This window comes from Poecilia latipinna, unplaced genomic scaffold, assembly GCF_001443285.1.
Source record: "Poecilia latipinna isolate Pla-1442-1.1 unplaced genomic scaffold, P_latipinna-1.0 Scaffold1248, whole genome shotgun sequence".
Classification (NCBI taxonomy): Eukaryota; Metazoa; Chordata; class Actinopteri; order Cyprinodontiformes; family Poeciliidae; genus Poecilia; species Poecilia latipinna.
This window is the reverse complement of record NW_015113864.1, coordinates 79,820-96,880: the sequence shown is the minus strand read 5'-3', so window position 1 is coordinate 96,880 and position 17,061 is coordinate 79,820. Positions and strand designations below refer to the sequence as shown.

Sequence of the window (17,061 nt, the reverse complement as noted above, 5' to 3'; positions counted from 1 at the left end):
GCACAGTACTACAAATGTACTTGTCCTTATCAGAATTTTGCACGCAGTTAATGTCACCCAAAGTTCAGACAATTTGTTTTAGGTAGATTTATTGTTATTTTTAAACTAAATTTTTCAAAAAGATTTTTATTTTATTTTATTTTATTTACAAGAAAGCACACCTAGTTCACACAAACGTGTAGAACATTTATTTTTTGCAAATGCAAGTATGTCATACAACCAAATTTAACGTGGGCTTAGGTATTGAGTTATATTATATTCTTAATCATTATTTCATTTTGACACCAAGTGTCTGGAGACTATAATAACAACAGAATGTCCCAGACGCTGTGTATAGGTTTACCATCTGGAGGTTCCACAAATAGCTTCGTGGGTTGACTCACTTCCATGAATCTATCTCAACTAGCAACACAACACTGAGAAAACACAAACTTAAATCCCTCAGTAGTAAGCATGTGTAGAAGGAATAAAATTCAAGGCAGAGTGCAGTGTTACAGTTTTGGTCAGAATATCCAGTCAGTCGTGCTAAACTTTTAACGATGCATGTACATTTCTTCTTCCAGGTTTAAGGAAGACTGTACAACATATAACTTTAGTAATTTAAAAAAAAGAGGAAGGGAAACTGGTTCAGATTTTCATCAACAACCAAGTTTAGTTGATCATAAACTAGAAGCTGGTTGATTACCTGTATCACTGGTGGATCCCAACCAAGAAAGAAGTATTTGTTCCAGACACCTTTAAGATTGACTAGAGTTTGTATGTATATATTTTTTATAGTCTGAGGAGGAACAGATTGAACTCCTACATTGCAATTACAAGGATGTCAGAACACTGAGTGGCGCTGGCACCATGTTGAGGGTTTGTTTCATTGTCAGTGGCACTGGTGGGGGGGAAATACTGTAGACCTTTAAATTCTTAAATGTAATCTTAAATCAGAAGCCACAGTTGAAATTGAGAAAGGATTGAAATTTCCAACAGGATGAGGTGCCCAAACACTCAGAAAAGCTGGGTTTGGAACAGATACACAGGCAAACATTAAGCTTCCCCGAAATTAATTTCATGGTTAAATTTTCCAGGGTAATTGTAATGCTGTATTTATTTGTACATATCGCAACAAATTCTGCTAAAAATGAAATTCTGATCCAAATTACTCTAGAATTAGAGAAAATCCATAACAAATTCAAATGTTCATTTTCTAAAAAAAGTTGCATTATCACTCCACCCTGAACAACAATCCAAACAAATCATTAAAGGCATGTATAATTATGTTATCGCAGATGATTAGGAACTTCTGTCTGGAGCAGTAAATATACTTATTTAACTTTAGAAACTCAACAAGAGCCACAGTTTTTTTTTTGTTAAGGAAAGAGTCGTTAGTAAATTTTATTACAATGTACCCAGTCACAATTAACTTTTTATTGAAAGATAAAACATAATGTGTCAAAGTTCACATCTATGTTAAAAAAAACAAACATCTAACAATAACAGAAATAACCAAATCAAAATAATCAACATCAGAAAGAAGCAAAACAAAAGTGAGGACAGGCATTGTTGTGATGTTCCAAAAGACGACACGGTGAGACTGAAAGTGAAGATCTGAACTAAAAACCACGCTGGGAACAAAAAGCTCTTGTTGGACGCTGTTAGTCTTCAGGCTACAGGACTTCCCATCAGTCGTTCTTGTCGCAGTGAATTCAATCTGCTCAGCCAGAGATCTTCAGCCGTCTCTTTGTCCATGAACAACTGCAGGCCAGCAGAGAGGAAAGGACACGGTAGGAAGATTAAAGAAAGAAACGGGACCAACACCCTGAGTGCACTCAGCTACAGGGACAGCCTGGGCAGTTGTACTTTTGCACAAGAGCCACATTTGCCCATCTCTGTTCACAAACGAGCACACACTCATACACTGACACAGATGAGCAGGGTGAAGTTTAGGGGCCCATCAACATAATCTGGAATAAAACTCGGAACTTGAACTGCAATATGAATATTTAATTATTCTGCTTTTTGCTTTGCTAATAAGTACATGTTTTTTTGTTTTATTTGATCAATTATATATCAGTGAGGGGATTAGTTGTTAAAGTATTATCGTTCACCATCACAATGTACCGACTGATACCAGAGTAATTCATAAAAAAGAAATATAGCTATATTAACTATCAGTTTATGTAATATAAGAGCTTACATGGAATTAGTTTTGCTCACTTTTTTCTCTCAAACTTCCCACAAATTAACCAGCAAATAACACCTTGCGTCATAATGTTCCACACAATAAACACTTGAAAATTACTACTAAAATTATATTTTATCCAATATATAACAATCAGAGCAATACGTTGTTAAATATAGTATATAAATGTAATAATGTGATCTATTATTTTAGCAGCAGTATAGAAAATTATGGCTTTTTAAATTATAAAATCAATTAAGTCATGGATCTTTAGGCTAATATCATAATTTTGTGATATTTGTAACTTAATGTAATCTAACCTTGAGAATCCCTGCATTTGCTAATTAGCTTTCTGGACTAATTTCCACTCTCTATCACTCAAATTCCCAAATTTTTAGCTATGTCCTATAAGACAGACAAGAAGTCTCAAGATCTAAATGAAGATCTGCAATTATGCACCAATATGAAGGCTTAATATGGATTAAAAATTATATGGTCTGTGAAGAAAGTGAACTGATAATCCTAAATACATTTCTAACTGATATACTTATTTAACACACAATGTGTAAACAAATGAAATGTTTTACACATTAAGTCAATATTCACATCTTTTCCAGCACCACACCTTGTAGATAAAAACAACATAAATTACCTAAGAGACAGTTTTAATCCACTATAATATGATGTCATTTATTGCTGCTGTTAATAGTGTCTTGTGATGTAACACAATTGTATGTCTCACATAAAATAATTTGGTAATTCTAATTTCCAAATTTAGGCTTTTAATAAATTGTTAGCTTGCACTTTAATATAAAACACAAATATGCAGGTTTGAACATCAAGCGCTTTCAAAAACTTTGAAGACACCTAATTGAAATTCAAACATTTTCAGGGAAGTCAAGCACCCGTACGAACCTCGAGCGCCCTGAATACTGCGCCCTGCTTTTTGAGTGACGCCTACTCAGATCCAGCTGCGTGGAGTAAATTTCAGCACGTACCACCTCATCCATTCCTATAAGGCCCCGCTGCTAGAAAACGCCTGCTTACCACTTATATTCAGTACATTACTGGCAGCGATGGCACCGACTGTGAGGAGGCTTTAACGCTGCAGCTGCGAGCGTCTGACGGATGAAGGCCTCTGTTTATTAGGAAGTAACACAATGACTGGGGATGCAAAGCACCGAGGCGCAGAGCGGGAAGATATCAGATTATTTCTATATCCACTGCGTGTGTTTATGCGAGGCTGAGAGATGACGTTGACATGCCGGCGATATGTACATTCTGTACATCTAGGTGTTGATACGTGTATTACTATGCAGATGGTCGAGCAGCAACCCCCGCCGAGCGCGTCAATCCTTCATCTCCAACCTACGCCGCGTACAGCTGCACCGCGTGTTATCTCGTGTTAGACTCGGCACCAGTTCTTGTCTGTCGGCCCTGGGCTGGTGTCACGGTGCTAATGAGGCTGTGTGTGTGGGATGACAGTATCTGAACCGGGCTAATGGGACTCATCTGTTCTAATTGGAAGTGGAGCAGGAGCTGGAGCCGAGGCCGGGGCCTGCCTGGGGCATATTGCTACCATATATCAGCCTGTCTGACAGTGTATGTATGTGTGTGTGTGTGTGTGTGTGTGTGTGTTGGGCTGGGGGGCATGGTGCATCTCTGCGAGTGGGTTATCTGCATACATCAGGGCATAATTTCGTTTCCCCCAGTGGAGATAGATGACTGGGAAGCCCCAGGGAGCGTTATTGGAGTTTAAAGTTTTTTCCCCTCTCGTTTTTCATTTGCAATCAGAGAAGGAGGCCCGTAAAACCGGCAAGCTGCAGAGTCTCGCACGACGTGATGCAGTGGATAGGAACGTGCTGGAATCATGGGCGCCGTAAATAGTGGAGGTGTTAGTAGAAGCAGTGACACCTTTTAAAGGGAGGTGGCGGGGAGGGCTGGGATGTCACAAAGTTTGTCCAAATCACCATAAACTCAAAGTGTCACACTCATAAAAAAAAACAAGGCGGAAATAAAACCGTAAGGTGGAGGCGGAACTTCTTATCGAGGTTGTGGCGTTTTAGTGTTCTTTAAAAAGTCTATTCAATGAAACTGAGCGACAATTTGAGACGACGTTGGAGGAAACGGTTGGAGAAGATTTGGCTGGAGGAAACTTACACTGGGATGAGCGAGGGTGTCGCTGTCATCATAGACTATAGACATCGGGAGGGAGTAGTCCTGAGAGGGAGCGCTCTCCGATTCCTGCTTCTTCTGAGCTGCAACAACCTGTGTTCACAGAAACACATGAAACATAAAGGAATAAACGAATCTCAGACTGCAAAGAGCATGCAAATATGACACAATATTAACAGAATTACAGCAAAAAAAAAAAAAAAACGGTTAATTTTAAAATATCTCTAAAGTATGACTCGATTAATACATTCAATAAGATTATCATACAGACAGTTGTAAACTGTACATTTAAATATTTTTGTATGAGGTATTGAATTGCGGGGCGCAGCACTGAGACTTGGATCTTGCAATATGATCTTCGTCCAGCAGATGGCACACACATATTGACTGTTCAATTGTGAAAAACGGTAATAAAAGCCAAGCATTCTTGAAAGCTATTGTTAAATTTCCCTGGACTCATTTATCTTTCAATATAAAAACAGCTGTAAGTTATGTATTCTTTTTTTCTAAGTTATTTTTTTCTCTTTTATTTAGTTATTTTTAAAGTCCTTTTGTTTTTTGTGCTCAAACCTAGTTAGAAAAAAGAAAAAATCCCACTGAACATTAAATTTACAGTAATTCTTAAGGCACCTGTGGGTGTATTTTGACTCAATTCCTCAAGCACATCAATTTAATTTGTAATATCATGGAAAGAAAAACAACAAAAAGAAAAATCAGAATGAGAATTGTGGATGTCCAAAACCCTGGTTCATTCTCAGGAATAATAAAGAGATAATTGATCAGTTCAGTTTATCAATAATTCACCATTTCACAACAGATGTCATCTTGAGGCACAAAATAATAAAAAAAAAACTCATGTCGAATCACTCGCACATACAAGTTAATTGATCAAGTAACACAGTTTAAAAGACAAGTGTATCAAATGCTGAGGAAAATGTATAAAAACTTCTGAGTTTAAATACAGTTAAAACATAATCTAAAAATTATCTCTATGGTCTGGCATCTAAAAAAACAATATCGTTTTTGTAAGTCTATCTTTTTATACACTTTCTAAATATAGTTATATACCACCAATAAACATAATGCGCACACATGTATGTTTTGGCATTTTTTTTAAAAAATGGGAAAGACAAGAGAACATATCAATTAATAAAGCCATATCTTCTTAAAGCTTCACTTGTCAGAAAATGTAGACATTTTAAAATAATTTAAAAAGTTTAAAAGAACCGAGTTTATTTACACCACTGCGATGATTAATTTGATAGAAATGTTTTAAAGATCTTAGCGGAGGGCGCTCTGCATCCCTCACGTTGCCATTTATAGAGCTGATAAGGCAGAAAGATGGCTTTTAGAAATGTTCACATCCTGCAGTGTGGAAACGTTACCATATGTTACTATAAGCATCGTATTTGAATGGCTGGCATGTCTTCACTGTTACATTTATTAAAAGACGAAATAACTACATTAACATTTCACCAAACCCATTACTGTTTTAAACACCCCCTAGTAGCAGCCCTGGAGCAGATGTTTACCCAGTTGGACGAATCTTTTTTAAAATTCATTTGGCAGGAAACAAAAAGTGAGCAGGATATGAAACACACTGACTAATAAGCATGGTGATGTGCCAAGTGTGAGGCAGAAAACAAAAAAAAAAAAAAAAAAAAAAACTACTCATCACATTCCTGGGGAACAATCTGCTGAATATACATTTTTAATAAATGCAGCTTGCTTGTTTTTCTTCTTTTTATTTATTTATTTAAAATGAGGGCTGTAGCTGACATAAAGAGCTTCACTAATCTTTCATCAACTTATGATTGAAAAGGATTTACAGTGACTTCTAACGGCACTAATTAAAAAACAGTAAACAATGTGGATTACAGAGATTAAATAATTATTTCAACGGAATATTCTTTAAATCAATTTTAATTGCTGGTAAACGCTAGGTTATCGTTTTTAAATAACTCAGAGATGTATTGTGGTGTAGATGAAAAATGTTGAATTTGTAGTAATTATGGTGTTTTTTTTTTAATGGAGGGAAATACGTAAAACATCGTTTAAGTTAAGAAAGATTTTCAACTATAGACGAATGACCCGAATCTTAATTTAATCTGCAATTTTAAATATCTGATCTAAAATTAAGTGAGTGGATGTTATAAAATTTCTTTGACTTGATTAGCTGTTTTGTTATAATTCATAAACATAAAAAAAAATAATAACCTGGAAAAATACACAACTAAAGCAAAACGACAAAAGAAGTTTTGACACAATCTGTGAAAAATCCCCATTATAAATGTTTTTTTTTTTGTCAGATTTCATAATTTTTCCAGACTAGGACCTCTTCATTTAGAAATGTAAAACTTTGTTGGAAAAAGTTTTTATTGGATGAAAATTAGTTGACAAATTGATTAATCAGATTAATCAAGTAGACAGATTCATCTATAAAGTACTCCCGCGAACTTGGTGATTTGTGTCCTCATGTGCAAAATCTATATTATCTAAAAAAAAATGTAATTGCAATGTATAAAAACAATCTGCAGGCTGTTCAGCGTTCTTTGTAGTGACGCAATACCTTTGTTTGTTTAGCTTAGCAGTCACAGCTGTTTACTGAGCCGATAACTGGGGTCACAAGTCTGTGTCACAATTGTTGTGTTGGTCAAGAACTGAAAATGTCTTAAAAACTAGCCTATGTTCCAAAAGAGTAGCTGTTGTCAAAACTTTATTTTGCATTTATCTCAAGAGTATTGATCAATAATTCAAACTTTAAATGGTCAGTGAGTTGTAAAAGAACTCACGGTACTTGCAAAATGATTTTTGATCAAAGTTAATGTAGAAAGCAACAGCGCAAAACATTTTAAAATCAAACCAACATCAAACTCAAAATTTAAGACTCCGTTTTTTTTCTGCCATAGAGGTGCATTGCACTAAATCAGTCCTCAAAAATGAATTTGTTCCAATCACTCAAGTCAAAAAGCGATGCTGTGCTTATTTCTGATTTAAATACATAAATCTTATTTTATTGCCATGTTGTAGCCTACACAATCAAGGCGAAGATTGAAGACTTCATGGTTATCCAGGAGGTAGACCGGGACTCCTCTGGTAAAGTGAAAAAGAGCCATTGCTAAAGAAGCTGGCTGTTTAAGCACATTAATGTAAGGTTCAGTGGAAGGAAAAAGGATGTTCGAAAAAAAGCACACAGGTAGTGAAAATAATAGTAACTTTTAGAAGACTGTGATCATTAATACTGTCAAGATTTTTTGGGGGGGTGATTTACAAAATGTGGATTCTTGCTGCAGTCGGTTAACACACAGAAATAACCAAGGAATGTGGACAACTGTGGCATGATCCTCGTGTGAAGTCACTCCTGAAGTATCTTATCTCTTCTAGGGAGAACAAAGATTGAACCACTGCAGATTAAAGTCAATTTTTTTCCATTTCACTTAGAAATCAACGTACCAGAGTCAGGAGGACGAGCGGAGTTGATGACACCGGACGCAACTGCAAACCGCCAGTAAAGCAACCTCAATATTTTAATAGAGCCACATTAATGCAGCAAGTCATGCAAAAGAAACCATGGCCAAGACTGTAGTGCATATACTGCTACAGTACGTGAGCATACTTTACAGTAGGACAACAGTCCTGTATTAAAATTAATAGGTCTTATGTAATATTCTAATGTTGGAAACTGGATTTTGGCTTCGGCTGTGAGTATTTGAAAGAAATAAATATTATAAATATTGTAGAATATTTTGAAAGGAATCCCTAGAAGGAAAAAAAATACTTTGTAATGACAAGATAACTTATAGAGACCTAATATGAAATTATTTTTCCATTTCATCCGGTAGATCTTGTAAGAATATTTGTTTTTGGACATGCTGTGTTGCGTGCAATTTCTGCAGCGGTCTAAATCTCTTGGCTCCCTTTGGCCACACGGGTCTTGACTTTTGTGGGTTTGCTGTCGCATGTTGTCACCTGTATTTTAAAAACAGCCATGAAGTCCAGACAAATCTAATTCCAGCTCTTTCAGAAGGCAGAAACATTTCAATAATGACCTCTGCATTTGGTCTGCCTCTGCGCAACCAGAAAGGCGAGGGGGGGGGAAGAAGGTGCAGGGAGACGCAGACGCGGGACGGCTGCCGCCTGCTGTGGCTTTTGTGTGGGGTGCTGCCGTCGTGGAGGAAAAAAAAGAAAAAAAAAAGAAAAAATGTCGATGAAACCTTCTCGGGTCGGGAGCAAACGGCATTGAATGGGAACGTTTGATTTGGTCTGGGCCGTCTCTAGACAGACGGCGCGGAGCGACGCGGAGGGGCGAAATTCAATAAGAAATGGAGCGAAAAAAGCTCAGAGAGTGAAGGGCCAGGGGAGAAAGAGGGACAGAACGCACCTTTGTGTCATCCCGGGAAGATTTGAAAGCCTGAGGAACAAAGGAATCGCTCTCGATGGCCTCGATGTCCTTTATCCTTCGCACTTGCTCCTCCAGAGAGGTTCCCTCTGAAAAACACGTTAAACAAGGGAAGCCATGAACAGAAACACACATACAGAGAAAGACACACGTGTTCTCCATCACACAGAGTGTGGACCACCTTCTGTCATGATCTGAAAACATTTGGATTTCCTCTAGACTGGCCTCTTCTTCCAGTATAATACTATTTGACACGTACAGTAAAAGAAATCTGATAATCCCCCCGATTTTAATCTTGTGCCTCCAAGAAAAAAGGTATTTATGCCTTTCCAAGGGCACGGACTCCCACAAAAGGTAAAGAGGGGAAAAATACTAACAAGGTAATAGCCAGACAGTGAATTACACTCAGATAATGGCATTCTAAAATAATCAAAATATGAACACAAGCTCACTGCAGTGGAATTTCATTACAGGGAATAAATGTGATTAAGTTTTATTCAGTTCAGACCTCATGTATCAGAGAGTATACTTCTCCGGCTTGTCCAATTTCACAAAAACAGACACAAAGGGTTTCCAATAAATTACTCCTGGATATAAACACATCAGGATTTCTGCATATCAGATGACAAATCACTTCAGGAATCTAAAAGCAGTCTTTGTGAGCGTGGGAGGGCAAAAATAGGTGTGCCGAGGAAAGTTAGCGACAGGGGGGCTGGGGGGGAAAGTCTGAATGCACTCATTATTTTCTGGCTGTCAATCTTTCCACTGATCAGTCAATATTCATCCCTCTCTTTCCCATCTATCCGTCCTCTCCTGCACTCTCCCATCTCGCTGTCTGTCAATCCAGCAGGCGTCCGTGTTTCTGAGCGGCACGGATGTAGGCTGCGTCAGTGACACAAATGGGAACATGCGTAAGAGAGTACGATATCAGAAAACTTAGATTTTGCTATGAAGGGTGAACCAGATTTTCACTGAGTGATTAATATACAGTGGGGCCGAGATGTAACTCTTTTTGGTCTGAATTAAGTCCTTATTTAAGTTCTAAATGTCTACATTGTAGGGATAAATACCTAAATACCTAAAGTACCTCGTATTTATACTCGTTGAACCCTTTTTACCATTAATACTTTGTACTTTGTACTGTAATTATAGCAAATGTATGTCTGGTGTATGACACTAGCAACTTTAGACATCAAAAACTAAATATGTTATTTAATGTATGTAATGAGCCAGTTCGATGCTATGAAGCTTACCGGAAACTGCTTGCACTGTAAACAACCATATGGAGAGCCAGAGATAAAATGTCTTAAACATACATGTTGCTCAGACTGTAATTTATTTTGGAAGTGTTTTCATTTCCAAGCATAATAAAGACTGAATGTCTTTGTTCACTTCTTCCACTGGCATTGCCACACCACAATCCTAACAGAGGAAGATTACAATTCAAAACCAAAGCAGAAAATCAATGTCCTTGTTCATAATTCCTTCTGCTGATTGGCCCGATTGGAAACCAGAGGAATCCAGCTCAACAGGAAAAAGTGAGATGAGGATTGAGCAGAATTTTGTAGGAAGGTAATGGCCAGGCGAGGTTTTACCCATTCTTCCTTGCAAAACAGCTCAAGCTCAGCTAGACCGAATAATTAGCAACTTTCAAGTATTGCAATTCTCATTTAGATTTAGATCTAGATTATTCTAACATGAAATCACTTCAATCTAAAACATCCCATTGTAGCTCTGGCTGAATACTTAGGATCATTGACCTGATGGATAGCAAAACTCTGTCGTAAGCTAACATGTTCTCTTCCATATTGTCTTGTATTTAGTTATATCCATCTTTGCATTTTCTCTAACCAACGTTACTGTTCCTGCTGAAGAAAATAACCCCCACAGCATGCTACTCTCTGGTGGGCTCTGGGCTACTTCTCTGATTATTGTGTTCCATTGTCGGCTTGGTTCCAACATAACTGGATTTATGGATGTCATCAGCATAGAGATGATGTCCATGTATTGATAATTTGAACAGGTCCTTGTTGTACCCCACAGGGCAAGTCAGCTTGTCATATTGCATGTTAATTCTGGTGTTAAATGTCTCCCCAGCTTTATCCTTGACCTATCTGTGTGTTCATTGGTCTTCAGTAATGTTTTCTGACAAACCTCAGACCTCCAGAGAAACGGCTATGCTTAAACTGCACACAGGTAGTAGACTCAATTTAACCAACCAGCTGCCTTTTGGTAGTTAAACTGGATTCTTCTTAGAAGTGTCAGACTAAAGGGGACTAAAGACAAATATATGCAACACTATTCATATTTATACTTGAAAAACAACTTAAAGACCAAGTATCCAACCATGTATGTTTTCATTTTGCTTCACATGCTTGATGTTGGTCTATCACATGAAATCCCAACAAAATAATGTCCAGGTTTGCAGTTGTCATGTGACAAAATGTGGAAAAACCTCTAAGGGGTGTGAATACTTTTACCAGCATACTCAAATACAGTGTGCATTTGGAGCTGATAAAAAGGATTTAATTCAATCCATTAGCAGCTATAGAAAGGGTGTCACAACACATCTTTACAGCCCCGGCGTTTAATGAATAAATGAATATTTGGTCCAGCCTTCACAGCAAAATGTCACCCTCTATCACGCACACACTTTATTAAGCTTCATAATAGCACTTCAACAACTCTGGTCTGATTTTAATGCGCCGCAGAATTGGACAACTGACTGACGAGTTGGATTAAGTCGTCCTATGTGACAGACTATCGGCTTGTCATCCAGCGCGGAGAGATGTGGCTCCAAAAATAGTCATTACCTTGACTGGGGCTTCTAGATGGGGAGCCTGAACACGGGCCCAATATCCTCCTGGAGGCTGTGGACTGTCCTTCACACCGCAAGCGTGTGTGTTTGTGTGCATGTTTGAATGGAAACTCACGCTTGTGACTAACCCACATTTAATTCAGCACAATTAATTCATTTTTTTCCCAATTACCTTCCCATCTCTGCTGTCCTTTGAGCATGAATGCCCTACATAAACAATACCCACACTTGTCGACACACACCCACACACACACAAACAAACCCACACACACACACATCTACCAGCATCTCGTTGGCGGATGCTTTCCGCGTTCAGAGCAGGAATCCATTAAGACCTCAGACTTTTTGACAAACACATTATTGGTAGATGAAATGACTTCCATATGCTGTTTGTCAGATGTCAGCGGGTAAAGATATGTATTTCACGAGAAAATCAAAAATAATGGACTTTGAGTGCGGGCCAAGTGAGCTCAGAGGCGGGCAAAAAAAAAAAAAAAAAAAATCAATACTCCAGCTGGGCGAGCGCACTCTGAAGCTCGAGGAGGTCAAAGTTGATATTTAATATTGACACATTATCTGGCAAATTAATTTAACAGGTCGACTCGATTGTCACCGCATTAGGAACGCTTCTCTGTCAGCGATGAGAGGAGGTTAGAGCGAAATCTGAGAGCAGGGAAGCAGTAGGGAAACAAAAGGAGGCGCAATTAAATGCACAGTAGCGGCTGGTTCATGCCGGAAATTTAACAACCTGGAGAAGGAATAAAGGTGAGAACAGCCTCATTATTAGCTATGAAGCTGTGGGTCAAAAAGTCCTTTCGTAATTGCATCCGTGCAAACGTGTTTACTCTGATTTATATATAAAAAAAACAGAGTCAAAAAAACTCTCTCGCCATCTCATTACTGAAATTAGTAAGATAGACAGGGGTGCTGATGAGTGGCTCAAAATCAATAGGCTATTGTTCTCCCTAAATAGCTGTTTGTCCACTTCATTGATTAAGACCCAAAGACGAGGAAGGGGAATCAAACCAGCCAATTGAAACTGATTTCAGATGGTCTCCTTCAGTCCTTGAAGGCAGGAGCGTTTCTCAGCAGTTACGCTGAGACGCCAAAAGAGGGGGCTGTTCCACAGCGCAATACGCACAGGACGTCTGAAGCCTTTGGGCTGCAGCGGTGTTGTCTTTGTAAACTTGACTTTGCTCGAGAGTTTGTCAATCACGAGTAGCTGAGCTGAATATATTGCTGCTGCTGCTGCTGATTAATTCCAGTAAGTGACTTCACCGACGAGCCAGCTGAATTACTGCAGACCTTGTTGTTGTTGTTATGTGGAAAAGATGAACAAAAGACGAACCAAGTGCTTGTTTTATAAAGACATGTTTGTTAGTATTTAGGAAAGGGAACGTAAAGTCATTTAATGAACATATTCAATAAATAAGTTGTAAAAGTGTGCAAACTGTGTTCCTTAATTTATGATTGTAATGTAATTGATGTTTAGTTAAACAACACTGGGACTTGCTGAATGGTTTCTAAAATAAACCAGCTGAATCACAGCGCGTGGGATTCCTTAAAGGGCTCAAACATTTAAAGGCTTGTTTTAAATGTAATTTTCTTTGTGTTGCTTTTCTGCATTTCTCCAAGCACAACACATCGGTTAAAAAGTTAAAAGCCAAACATTTTAGAAAACATCATACCATATTTTGGTAACTGCTCATTTTAAAAAATGTCTGATTTTCTCGGCTCAAACTTTTTATTTTAGTCCATATGCAACTTATTTTAAGGCTTGGATTCAAAGGTTAACTATGAATTTATTGGAGAAACTTGCACAGTGGGGAGGCTTTAAAAAACAAAACAAAAAAAAAAAACAAGATGGATGGTTGGAGAGATGGATGGACGCAATACTAAGTGATTCCCTCCTGTTAAATAATTCCCACAGTAAAATGTCAGTGGGTAAAGACATGTATTTCACCAGAAAATCAAAAATAGCCCTTTAACGGATGAAGGCCTTCATCCATTAAAGCCCATAAAGGTGTTTAAGTGCATGTGTGGTTTTTCACTCAGTAACTCCCAAAATACTTTCTTTGTTTATCACATCTAATTAAAAACCAGCTTACATTTATTGTATAAAAGCAGCATAAAAAGCTCACTGTTTGGAACTAATTATTTTTGGGGACTTTTTTTGTAAAAGATCATCACGAAGAGAAAATTAAGCAATGACGCAAGTTCCGAAACTTTTTCTACGCTCTACTGTTTTGTTTTCCCCACTTATCTAAAATTGTGAAATACTTGAATCCAATTTCAAATGGCTTCCAGACTGTGCAGGAATCCTGGGATAGACGTTTAAGTTTGGGATTTCACGTCTTATCTTCATAAGTACACACACTCCGCAGCGTCTGTTTATTTCCCAGGTTTCGGTAGCCATCTCTCTCCCTGCGCCGCGGTAAAAATGTGTAATTCAATGCTCAATTTAGGCCCCGTCTCAGTGGAGATTTTTTTTTTTTTGCCTGCTAATTGATAGAAATTAAGCCATTAATCAAGCCACTAGCCATCATTCAAGCCAGGGAAGATGAATACAAACTTTCATAATAACCACCTTCCCCATTTTAGCCCTCATTAGCATTAATTTTTAATGTAATTATGCTATTCTTTTACACTGAGCTCATAAATTACTGCTCTTTTGTTGCCGGCTGGCCTTGTAAAATCTAAAGTAATGCTTTGTAGTCTGATCTTTAAGGCAATTACTGGCTTCTTCACTCTTTTATCTCTCTGCATTTCCAATAACCTGCTCTCTAATGATTTATCTCCGCTGCCCCCCCCCCCTCCATCACCATCCCCATCCCTTACCCCACTCTCTCCTATTCTCTCTCTCTCTCTGCACCAGTGGCCAAGTGCCCTGCTGCCAGCCTCCACCTCCAAAATCCCGTCCGCCTACGTTCTCCCCATCTCTTCATCTGGGAAGCATACAAACACGTGCACGGATGCTTGCCTCCACCACTCTTAACAAAAGGAGCGCATTCGCTGTGTGTCAGTGCACTAACTTTGTTTACAATCTCCTTTAGTCATTTTCCAGCTTCATTAGCACAGATCCAGCTCCAGCAGTGGCGACAACATCAGGGGAACGCCGCGGTAAAGAGAGACCAGGCGCTGCATCTCGCTCTCTCTGTCTCGGCTGGTCTCTCGTGGGCCTTACCTGTAGGCTAAGCTGCTCTTGTTTATGTAACCCCTGAGCTGAGTAAACTCACACATGCACGCACGCGCACACACTCGCAAGACTTGGCATCAAACTGAGTCAAGCTTAGCAGAGCTGTGTGCTGGGGGCGATGGAGGGTCTTCGGTCTGGCCCCGTTCTCAGCAGCAGCAGCATCCTGCCTGCGTCGGAGTCTTTAATGTGCGATTCTCCGGGCCCAAACAACAGGCTGCTGCAGTTGCATGCCTGAGAACTGGACTAAGCAGTAACAGGAAAAATAAAAAAAAGATGGAGCTGCTTATTAAAATCTGTCCGAAGACATTTGCTGATCTGCACTAAACGATTTCACACGGATGAAGATTGACGTTTCTCCAACTGACGAAGGGTGGAAATCAAGAAACCGAAGCCTTGTGGCGTTATAGAAAGGCTTGCACCTCTTACAGTTCTTCTGGTATTTTTTTTTTTTTTTGGTCACACTTAAATGCTTCATAAAACTCACATGATCAGATAAAAGTGAACACAAAATGAACTGATGATTCCAGCTAACCAGACCTTATATGAAAAGCAATTAGCCTCTGAACCTAATGACAGGTTATGCCACTTAACAACTTTTTACATCGCTGTGCAGGAGCTTTGACCCCTCTCCTCAGTCATATTAAATGGCCTATTGAAGGTCCTGCCACCGCATCTCATTGTGATTTAATTTGGGACTTTGACTAGGCCATTATTTTATTTTTATTTTTTTCTGAGTCATCCAAGTGTGAGATGACTCAGACGTGGAACTGATAGCCGAGATAACTGTATCAATTACAGCACGATTCCTGAAGCAGCCCCAGAGCATCACGCTACCACCGCCATGTTTGATCATAAATGTGATGCTGTTTTTCTGAAATGCTTTGTGCAGGAAGCAAAGATTCAAGGTGCAAATAGTAGAAGGTGTGCATGAATACCCTTAGCAAATGGGATATGACCCCATTGTACTCCTAATTGTATGTTATCAATGTTAGTCGTTTCAGACTAGAAAAAAGAACAACATGACAAAAACATTTATCGCATTCATGTCAGTGAACAGTGAATTTAAACTTCTGGCCAGAGCTGCAAGTGCAGAGTTTTCTTTCCACAATAAAATAAAAAAAAAAAACGTGAACATTAAGATGCTCACATATGGTTGCATTGCAACAATGACTTGTGATGCTGTTTTCTGACACCTGCCTGAAACGCGTGGCGGCCGGGGTCAACGGGTCATGCTAAATTAAGGAAAACTCCACCAGCGTGAGCCAGATGTCCTGAGTCTGTCCCAGAGGAGCGCCCTTAGATGTATGTATGTGTTTGTAAGCTGGAATATGAGTGGGGCGATGTCCAATGACAGAGCAGGTGGCTGAGCTATTCTAATCTGAGCTCCCATGAGACCACACACACCAAGCACGGTTACTTATACATACATCTTATGCCGACCCCCTCTTTTAAAAACGCTGCATGTGTCTGCAACCGTACTATAGTGGCGATGCTCTATTTAGCAAAACAGGCCAAGTGATCCCATGTGGTGCTCACCTTGTTATCAGTGTCAAACGGTCTCTGTGGATTTCTGTCAAATCCTGTCACAATCATCAAGGCCTGTCACAAATACTCTGCTTTCGTAGTGAAACCCTTTATTGGAACAATTTAGAGCAAAGACTATAATATGTCAAAAAATGCTGCCTTGAGCATTATTTAACCTCAGGCTTATATGATCTTATGTGATATCTGTTTGGCTTCAGGAAATGAGGAGCAGCTGGGGACTGAGTGTCTCAAATACACGCACTTCTGTCCCACCTTCTGCTGATAGTGATCTTCCACTCTGCAGTCAATAAAGGGCTGAATGATGAATTAAAGATCCAAATAACCTGCTAATGACAGGATGACACGGCAGCCACGCGTCATGCTCAGATATCGGCGTCCAAATCTCTGCTTGCTGATCCATCTTTGCTCACCGCTTCCCTCTCCTTCGTCACTCAGCTGAATCCCTCCCGTTAACAGACGCCATCTTTACTCAACAATCCTATTAGAGCAGCTCAATGTGCAGGTCTGGCTTCACTTTTAAGTAAATCCGCCATTCGTCAACTGTCACATTGGTGAAAATTATTTATTATAAAGCTGATCACTTTAGTGGAGCTGGTCATTTTACCCTTGACTTACTGTTGACAACCAACAATTTAAAGTAATTTTCCGTTCTTGCTCTTTAAAGAAATGTGGTTTTATGACATGGTTCTTAACTGTTGCTCACAGGCAGTGGTGGGAAGTAACGAAGTACAAGTACTTCGTTACTGTACTTAAGTACA

General features: G+C 39.0%; 1 protein-coding gene across 1 annotated transcript in view; it reads right to left on the bottom strand.

The window, feature by feature from the left end:
- Nucleotides 1-491: 491 nt before the first annotated feature.
- rsrc1 (arginine/serine-rich coiled-coil 1) overlaps nt 492-17,061 on the bottom strand; it is a 94,979-nt gene continuing 78,409 nt past the window's right edge. The window contains exons 4-6 of the mRNA XM_015054393.1: nt 8,727-8,833; nt 4,331-4,438; nt 492-1,743 (exon numbers count right to left, since the gene is read on the bottom strand). Coding sequence (XP_014909879.1) covers nt 1,651-1,743; nt 4,331-4,438; nt 8,727-8,833 — 308 coding nt within the window. The 3' untranslated portion in view covers nt 492-1,650. The remainder of the gene's footprint in view (nt 1,744-4,330; nt 4,439-8,726; nt 8,834-17,061) is intronic.